We start from the raw sequence: 9,878 nt of genomic DNA, 5'->3' as shown, positions 1-9,878 counted from the left end.
TTTTTATCTCTCTCTCTCTCTCTCTCTCTCTCTCTCTCTCTCTCTCTCTCTCTCTCTCTCTCTCTCTCTCTCTCAGTATACTCTATAGCTAGCCAAATGTTCTTGCAGGAGCGATCGAGAAAGGTAGAGAGATCTCTCGATCCCACATCGAAGAGCCTTAGTCCTCAAGGTTTTGCTCAATCCCACATCGGAAAGAGACGCTTCCCACTCATGCCTTATAAGCCTTTGGCCTAAGGATGATGTACCACTACTACACATGCCTTATAAGCCTTTGGCCTAAGGATGAGTGTACCACCACTACACATATGTAGTAGTGGTACACTCATCCTTAGGCCAAAGGCTTATAAAGGCATGAGTGGGAAGCGTCTCTCTCCGATGTGGGATTGAGCAAAACCTTGAGGACTAAGCTCAACGCCATTTTCGAAGAAGACAATACCTGATTGGGAAAAATTCGTTCCTTCCATAATAATAATAATAATAATATATTTATATATACTTTAAAAAAAAAATGTGCTACTCATGGACTTATCACTAGTATATATAAACATCCGCCATGTAAACAAGAGGCACAGTCATTTCAAATTATTTCCACATTATAAAAACTAGGTACTTTTGGAGAAACGAAATTATATTGATATGGTTGCAAGAACTTGAATTTTTTTTTTTTTTTTTTTTGCTGAAATAAAAATTTAATGACCTACAATTTAATTAGTTTTGGTAAGGAATCAAAATATACGGTAATGCTTTAAAAATGTACCTTACGTAGCATAATTACAGTCCTTTTATATATGTTAAATACTAAATTTTACTTGGAAAAAATATTAATGCACCTTACATATATGCAAAAAAATATTCAAAAGTTCAGATTATTCACTCTTATAATTACTTAATTAGTATGCCGTCAATTGCACGAGGCATGCATGCACCTGCGATAGATACATTTATAAATGCCAGGGTTCAAGAGGAACTATTTCTAAGATTTTTTTTTTTTTTTTTTGAAATAATTACAATATACTGCTAACCCCATATCTTGAACTCTTACTTTCTAAACTCTCAAACAACATCTCTTTCAACTATGAAATTTTCATTATATTGATGTGGCCTTATAGAGTATATCTAAATGACATTGGTCCATCAAATATTGGATTAGTGATTTACCAAATTTGTATGTTACCTCTAGAACAAAGACTAACAGGGTAAGGCTTGAATATAATGCAGTAAGCCTTCAATTGGGTTTGTAAATCCATAATTCTTCTTCTTTATCTCATTCAAATTATCAACACTGGAGAGCTTGTTTAACAAATCAGATTGGAGGATTCAATTCTCTCACTGAGATAGACTTTTTTTTCAAGAAGCCCACGATGTTGGCTTGTTAAACTTGTGGTACCAAGGTACTGACCATTGAGCAATTAAGTATATCACTACTGCAAAAGCCTAGCTTGTAGCTCAATTGGTTTGCACTTTGCACTTCTTAGTATTTTTAATTGAGATATCTAGAGTTTAAATTCTTCTTGCTTCAATTATTGATTTATCAAAACAAAAATAGAGTATGCCACTGCTATTGCCTATGCAACTGTTTATATGATTGTCAACAAGTATGCCATTAAAACTTGATGAAATGCACGTGTTACACAAGAGAAAACTAAACTTTAGTACCACACTTGTATAACTAGATATCAAAAGTTTTGGTGTATATATTAAAATCATGATCTTTGGAGATTAAGAAGAATAATCACAAATCAATACCTTGCCTTTGCCTTAATATAAAAATCCCCATGCAACTATGCAAGTGCTTTTCTTACTATAACTCTTGCAAGTACAAGCATTGGTTTGAAGATGTTCAACTTCCACAAACTACGGCACTATATTTTAAAAATATGTATATCGGTGTATGTGTATTTGCAATACATGGTGCAAATTTAAAGTTAAGTTTATTCGATAATTTTGTTGTGGTTGTTGCTAAGGTAATTAAATGAGTTGAAGTCTTCATTGCAAAACCATATAAAGAGGCCAAGGATGACAATTTCATACCATTCCAGCCAGTACAACTAGTACATAATACTAATGTTTTGTACCGATTCATATACCAGCTATATTGGACTTATTTTGGCTGTACCGAAAAATATATCAAATTTCGGCTGGTAAATGCATACAGGCCAAAATTAGACAAACGCTTTCCTCTGTATTTTCTTACCTTGATATCAAATTTGTCCCCCATTATCAAGATCTAATCCCTTTCTCTCCTCTTCTTTTTCTTTGTTCGTTCTCTACTTTTTCAGATTTCCATCTCTGCATGTTTCTTCCGCATTGGCACTATTGCATTTTCTTAATGTCTCTCTCACAGTCTCTTTAATGTTTTCTTTTCCTTTCTTTTATTATTTTTTTAGAGGATTCACGTCAAAGATGCTAAAATAGCTAAAATGCATTTTAGCACACAAAAAAACTAAAAACCCACTATTGTTGCTTTCACAATAAACACTTTATTGTTGCTAGATGGTAAACACAATATATATATATATATATGAGAGAGATAGATTTAATATACTATAATTTATGTCACATAAATCGAGAAAAGCTTAAGAAGTTATTGTTTGTAGCATTGTGGCATATTGTGGCATATAGTGTGCATGTTACATGTACCGCTCAATATGGATGAATGGATAGGCTAGCATTTCACATCCATGATCTTGGGAAAATTATTAGATACTCTCGGAGTACCATAAATACGTACTCCATTTTCTCACATAAATAGTGGGTCTCACTGTGAATTTAATTAGTGAGACCCACCATTCATGTGAGAGGAGGGAGCACGCATTTATGGTACTCCAGGAGTACATAATAATTTCTCATGATCTTGAGGCACCAATCAGTGCTCTTAGTGCCACTTTCCTAGTGATAGGTTACCATGATTAATAATTGAAAATTTTCATTTTAAGTCGAATTGTTAGGCTAGACTAGGGTAAAGTATAGACTCTATTTGGACATGGGATGGTTAATTCCTACTGTAGGACAGGAGTGCTCAATCCATAGCACTAGCGGATCCACGTTGAGTCTAGGGTGGTCATGACCACCCTAATTTGGAAAAAAACTAATTATTATATATAAATTTTATAAATTTTTTGTGTTTTTATCCTTAAAAAATATTTGGGATCACCCTAAATTTTTTTAGGCTCAACATAATTACACTTTGGACAAAATTTGACAATAAACTTGACTGTAAACTAAAGGTACAACTCCAGTCAATTTTTTTTTATATGAATTTTGACAAATTCATCATTGGATTACATTTTCTTTTTGTGAGGATGCAAGCCCAAATGTATATTGGGCCTTGGGCCTTTTCCAAGGAGGCCCCTTGGTCCGAGAATAGATCAAAAGCAAGGAAGGCGTAATACTTCAAACTTTACGAGCAAATTGTATAGAGGGTGTGAGAGGTTGTCCGAGGAGGAATATCCCCTCAGCTAAACGCAATGAAGATTAAGATGTACCTCCTACCATCCAGGGTGACATTCCAAGATGTTCTATTGATAAAGCCATGCATCATGAACATACAGGGAGGATGGGAGCTAGGAAATATCTAAGGGAAAGCTGCTACCACCATATTGAATGCCCTGCATGTAACTTTTTGGTTGCATTTATGTGGAGAAGACCCTTAAACAGTGCTGCTTTGGCTACCCCAACTCACAGAGGGTCAGAGAAGGTGTCCAATAGGACAAGCACTCAAGTAGTAGCCTAGATGATCAACAAGTGGAGGGCCAAGGTCATTCAAAGGGAGATATATAATGTAAGAGACCCTTGACAGAGGGGAGACCAAAACAAATAGGAGGAGAAATACTGTAGCAATCAAGAACTGAACCTATGACCTAATTTGAGAATCAATATCAGAACTAATCTCCTCGAATTGTGCCGAGAACGATTTTACTTAGAACAAACAAGTCTGTCTTCATTTGCTTGTCATCTGAATCAATTTTACTTGTAGTCTGGTTCACTAAGGCCCAGTTTTCTAACCTACTATCTATAAATTCATTCTATTGAGCTTTTTGGGCCTAAGTCCATTGATCCTTTGGGCTTGAGCCTCAATTGCGTCCTTACACTTTTTATATCTTTCATACTCGCAAAATTTCAAGAAAATCAAATATCAATAGCTATATCATTAATCAAAATTTTAAATTTTGAGTTTTTGTAGTCTAAATTATACATAAATAATAAGTTTATGGATCAAATATTAAATAACATCTAACTAACATGAAATTTGACATGTATATATTAAGGAACATAAAAAACATGCAATTCAAGATTTAGATTTTGAAAAGGACAAAATTTAGCTACAAAATTGGTTGTAGCCTAAAACTATAATTTTATTCAATATCTTTTTATTGGAGGTGAATTTTGAAAAATCTACTATTGAATTACATTTTCTTCCGATATCCTCCATGCTTGCAAAATTTCTAGAAAATTAAAGATCAATAACTATGTCATTAATAAATTATTTAAATTATAAGTTTTTGTAGTTCAAAATTATGTATAAAATCATACCCAATTGACACAAAATTTAACATGTGTATTAAGAGCGTAAATAATATGCAATCCAATAGTTATATTTTTAAAATATATAAAAATGTTAATGATATTAAGTAAGGTTGTCTACTTAGAGTATAACCAATTTCGTAGCTAAATTTTGTCATTTTCAAAATATGTAGCAAAGTTAATTTGTTTAGTAAGAGTTGTAGTCTTAGGCAACAACTTAGTATGTAGCCAAACTCTTTCTTAAACTTTGTTCCCCCTTAACAATATATTAGGTCTTTACAGACAAAAAGAGTCTCAAAAAAAAAAAAAAAAAAAAAGTCCTTACAAACAAAAGAAAAAGCCTAAGAAAATTTTTATCACATTAAAATTTTGAAAAAGATGTAACTTGAAACATTGATAATGAAACTATCATGTAAGTATTTCAAAATAAGAAAATTTGAAAAGGAAATTGTTAGACTTTATGTATTCGTATGTATGTGTGTGTGTGTTCTTTTCTTCTTCTTCTTCTTCTTTGGGGGGTCAATATATGAAGTTTTCTATTTTTATTATTATTTTTTTTTTATAATTTAAGTTTTTTAATGACCATCCTAGAAAATATTCGTGAAGCATGATTTTTCTCCAATGAGTGCAAGCTCTTAACTAATAAATTAATGAATACATTGAATTTATATCAATTTATAAATGAAAAAAAAAAAGTTTTTGTTATACTATATTATAATTAATATTTTACTCATTATCTTGGGAGAGACTCGAGCGGTAAAAGAAAAAAAAAATATTTAAATGAAGTTGTAAAATAATAGAGTAAACGTAGGGTGTAAAAATAGATAAAGTAACATTTTAAACTCAACTTTTAGTTTTTTTATTTATTTTTTTTTTTATAACAAAAATAATAATAATGTAGGGTGTAAAAATAGATAAAGTAACATTTTAAACTCAACTTTTAGTTTTTTAGCACATTTATGTTTGATATTTGTTTATAAATTCAACTTTTAACTTTTATGTATAACTTTTTAAAATTTTACTTTTTTTATAATTTTTTTTAATTTTTTTTCAACAATTTTTAAGATATAGTAATACTTTGGCATATTTTTAACATTAAAAAAAAAATTAAATAAACTTTTCCAAACACACATTATTGTGAATGATTGACGTATGACTCTCACTTGGTGTGACTACGGACTTCAAGTAAATATTGAATTGTCTTCAATCTGATAAAGCAGCAGAGAAAGACTTAAGAGTTAAGGCATGGGAAAGGATTTTATTAAAAAATAACCAAATCATTCAAACTATTGTATTAGTAAGGTAATGTTTGAAACATATTTGGTTTATAATAATTCGACTTTTTTTGAGTCAACTTCGCCCCTTGAAAATTCATTGGGAAATCGACTCCAGAAAAGTCGAAGGGCGAAATCAATTCTAGAAAAGTCGATTTCCGAATGGATTTTTAAAGGGCGAAATCGACTCTTGAAAAGTTGAATTGTTATAAACCAAATATATTTCATACCTTGCCTAACTAATAATATAGTTTGAGATTTATAGTTATTTTTTAAAAAAAATCCCATGAGAAACACTTGAGAGCTAAGACGTGAACGTGTGGAGGAGAAAAAAAAAAGGTAAAAAAAAGTTAAAAGATTATGGTGGTATATATATTTAAAAATTAAAAATATAGGTTGTCAAAAAATATATATTTAAAAATATATATAAAAATATATTTAGATAAAAAGTATATAAAAATATATAATATTGTTTAAAAATTAAATACATGTATCTGAGTGGTATACCAACCTAAACCTTTCCTTTTTTTTTTTTTAATTAAAAAGTTAAATGGGACTGTTCCTTGGTTCTCTTCTTTTTAAATAGGTCCAAGATAAGGCCACTTCATGCTTCTTTAGTCTGTACTCTACACACTGTACATCTCTAGCTCTCTTGCTTTCCCTATAACTTTACTCCATAGCCAAACGCTTTTGTAGGAGCGATCGAGAAAGATAGAGAGATCTCTCTCCATTCTTATCCAAAGAAGTGAGTGTCTCTGTGATCTCTCTCTATTTTGTGTATTATTTTAGCTTGTGAATTGTTTGAATATCAGGTTTCACTTGAAGCATGCATATGTAGTCAGTTAAACATCTCTCATGGAAGGGTTCGTTACTCTTTCCAGTAACATGTTTGATAACTGCTACAAAATTTTGTTTATATAATGGGCACGACTTTCAATCTTTCACTCACTACAGCTAGCTTGCCAAAGAATTGAAGTAGTTTTTAGTGCTTGAAATGAAGAAAGATCAAATTTGGTTTTAGTTCTATGATTGATTAGCTTATCAAATTTGCTACTGTTGACATGAAAAAGATATTATAGTTGCCACCAAATGATTTATACTTCATGTCAACTTAATTTGCCCCCATTGAATTGCTATTCTTTTAAAAATTCCCCTAAAAAAATATATATAGAAGTTTTTTAAAATATAAGGGTACTTGTTAGATGCACTTAAAATCTTAACTATTTTACTACCTAATTTTACAATTCACCTAATATAATTTTATTTTTATTTACAACTCATTAAAATAATATAAAATATAACATTAAACAATATAAACAATTCACTCTCACCTCTTTCCTCTTTTCCCTTTCCTGTCTCTCTCCAGTAAAGCTACACATCCACCTTCCACCAAAAATCAGCCACAAACACCAATTCTTCACCACCAAAATTACCCCCAAAAAAATTTTTTTTTTGCCACCAACACCACAATCAATACCCGTCCCAAAATCAAACCCCATAAAAAAATTAAAAAAACCCACAGCAGCCACCATCCCCACAGGCCACAACCACCACGACCATCAACGACAGCCAAAATCATAGAGAGGGAGACCCAAACGAGACAGAGAGACAACTCAACAACCACTGCTGCCAAATCCACCACCGCTGCCAAATCCAGCCACCACCGAAACCCCCCACCAAACCAGCCATCACCAAAACCCACTCAACCCCACGGTCCCCACCACCTCCAATACACAAAAACCCACAAAATTGACCTAACCACGCTCAAACAACCTACACCAATCTACAAAAACCCACAAAACTGATCTTTACCGATCTACAAAAACCCACAAAACCAATCTACACCAACCCAACCACGCTCAACCAACAGACCCAAGCCTCGCTCAGCCCACAGACCCACCTCACGCTCAGCCACCGCCGATCTACAACTGTTTGAGGGAGAGAGCAAGGTCTGAGAAAGAGAGAGAAGAGAGATGGAGAAAGAGAGAGAAAGGTCATAGAAATGGAGCGAGAGGGAACAGTTGGTAAGAGAGAGATAGATGAGATAGAGAACGAGGAGAGAGCAAGTAATTTTTTTTTTTTTTTTTTTTTTTTATGATTTATATGGAGAGAGAGTGAGAATAAAATATTATTTTCGGTTTTACATGCATTGCTACAGTAAGTTCTATATTTAAGAACGGACTGTTCATGGGTTGTAAATGTGTTTTTTGAAGTACATACCCGGATGGAGCTGTGTTTTAGCTGGTTGGTGGGCAAAATAGCAACTGGGGGTTACACTTACACCCCCCAATGCTAATGCTTAGCGCATCTGTTAGATTTTTCCTTTATAATATGAGTTTGTTTTTATGCACAGGCAACACTGGTTTGAATTAGTTCAACATGATGAACCTCATACCACTATCATTCCTGTCAAAAATGGGTAACTATGACATTGAAATAGAAGGTGCAAACGTTAAGGTAAGCATAGTCGATAATCCTGCTTTGATTGGTGCTAAGATGGATGAGCTAAGATCTTCATTACAAACTTCAGAAAGGCAAGTTGTTGGACTCGACATTAAGTTTGTCAAAACTGATGGGAATTTAAAAAATAAAGGCAAGTTTTTGCTTCTTTGTGTTGGGAGTCATTGCTTGATGATCCAACTACCCGACTCGGAGACCATATCTGATACCCTTGGGAAGTGTCTGTCTGATGAGACTATTTGTTTTCTGGGTACCGGAATGAGCAAAATAGTTTCAGAGCTGGGCAGCTTAACTTATGGTCGACATATTACAGGCTCTAAAGTAGCTTTCGGGCAATCTGTAAATTTTAAGACAGGTGTTGAAGTAGGCTTTTTGGCTGCTAAAATTCTGAAGAAACCGAATGTTGAGAATCATGGATTAGTGGAGTTGGCTGGTGAAGTTGGAATGGATATAAAGGAACCAATTGGTGAATGTCCTGACTGGAATGCTAAGGTGTTCTCAAATGAAGAGGTCAAGTATGCAGTGCACAATGCCTATACTTCTTATGTTATTGGGAATAAGCTCTTTGATATGCTCTAAGCCTCTAAAGGCCATCTTGTCTATGGGTTTGATTGCTTTAATTCTGTGTTGTTATATATGCTATATATGCTAATGTTGCATGTGATTTGTGTAATTCGAACTACTTTAATGAAATTTCTGGTTGTGTTTGGATTGTCCTAAATCATATATAATAATTTATTCTGCTTCAATCTTCTCATAAAGAAAGGTCTTAAAATTTCTGAGTTAATAATTATTTGTCTTGGGATTTCTCCAAAATTATGGAACAATAGAAATCCAACTCAATTGAAATCTTTGATAAGTGTATTGACTCATCATTGATTATCATTTTGACAACTTGAAATTTCAACTTTTGTAAGCTAATTTAGCACACAGTAGATTGTCAATGTTTGACTCCTAATTAATCTTTCATATGAACATGCGCCAAACAATTTCTCTCTTTCTCTATACCAAAATCAATTTTGGAAATTATATTTCAACTTGCCTTCACCATGTATCACTTTACTCAAGGTTAATTAAATTCACTTTTTTTTACTATCTCTTTTTGTTATATTTTATACAGGAACCATATATTTGATTCTCCGTACAAAATCAATTTTAATTTTGTTAGTATTAATTCATTGAGTTATGCATTGAATTTGTCTTCATTTGAGCAAGTTGAGACTAATAAGTGATTATAATAAAATTGTAATGAACTAATAGTACATAAGATAAATTAGATTATATTGTTAAATGCTTTAAAACTTATAGTATTTTTCCCCATTTTAATTTTATTTTGTAGATAATGTTCATCAACCATGCAGAAAATTAAATGCATAATCTTCAAACAACATGAAACTATAAATTCTAATTCCAAAATTCACAAAACATGTTATACAATTCGAAATTGATAACCGCTCTGATACCATTTGATGGATTTAAAGATAAACGCAGCGAAAAATTAAGTTTAAAACGGATCTACATTATTCGAAATTGATAACGTGCGTTAAGTAAAATTTCAGAATTAGAGAACAAGTGAGCGTACCTTGAAGTGGTGAATTTCAAAACCCGAAGATTGAAGCA

The 9,878-nt window shown here is 32.4% G+C and overlaps 1 protein-coding gene across 2 annotated transcripts in view; it reads left to right on the top strand.

Moving 5' to 3' along the window:
• Positions 1-8,979, top strand: part of LOC112010495 (uncharacterized) — a 30,025-nt gene extending 21,046 nt beyond the window's left edge. The window contains exons 1-2 of one of the 2 annotated variants that reach the window (XM_024042836.2): positions 6,403-6,543; positions 8,152-8,979. In XM_024042836.2, coding sequence (XP_023898604.2) covers positions 8,178-8,837 — 660 coding nt within the window. In that variant the 5' untranslated portion in view covers positions 6,403-6,543; positions 8,152-8,177 and the 3' untranslated portion in view covers positions 8,838-8,979. Of the gene's footprint in view, positions 1-6,402; positions 6,544-8,151 lie in introns of those variants that run through there. The other variant, XM_065761871.1, reaches the window with a different exon arrangement.
• The last annotated feature ends 899 nt before the right edge of the window (positions 8,980-9,878 follow it).

This window comes from Quercus suber, unplaced genomic scaffold (assembly GCF_002906115.3).
Source record: "Quercus suber isolate HL8 unplaced genomic scaffold, Cork oak 2.0 scaffold_432, whole genome shotgun sequence".
Taxonomy (NCBI): Eukaryota; Viridiplantae; Streptophyta; class Magnoliopsida; order Fagales; family Fagaceae; genus Quercus; species Quercus suber.
The sequence above is the reverse complement of the archived record's forward strand: the minus strand, read 5'-3'. Positions and strand labels throughout refer to the sequence as shown.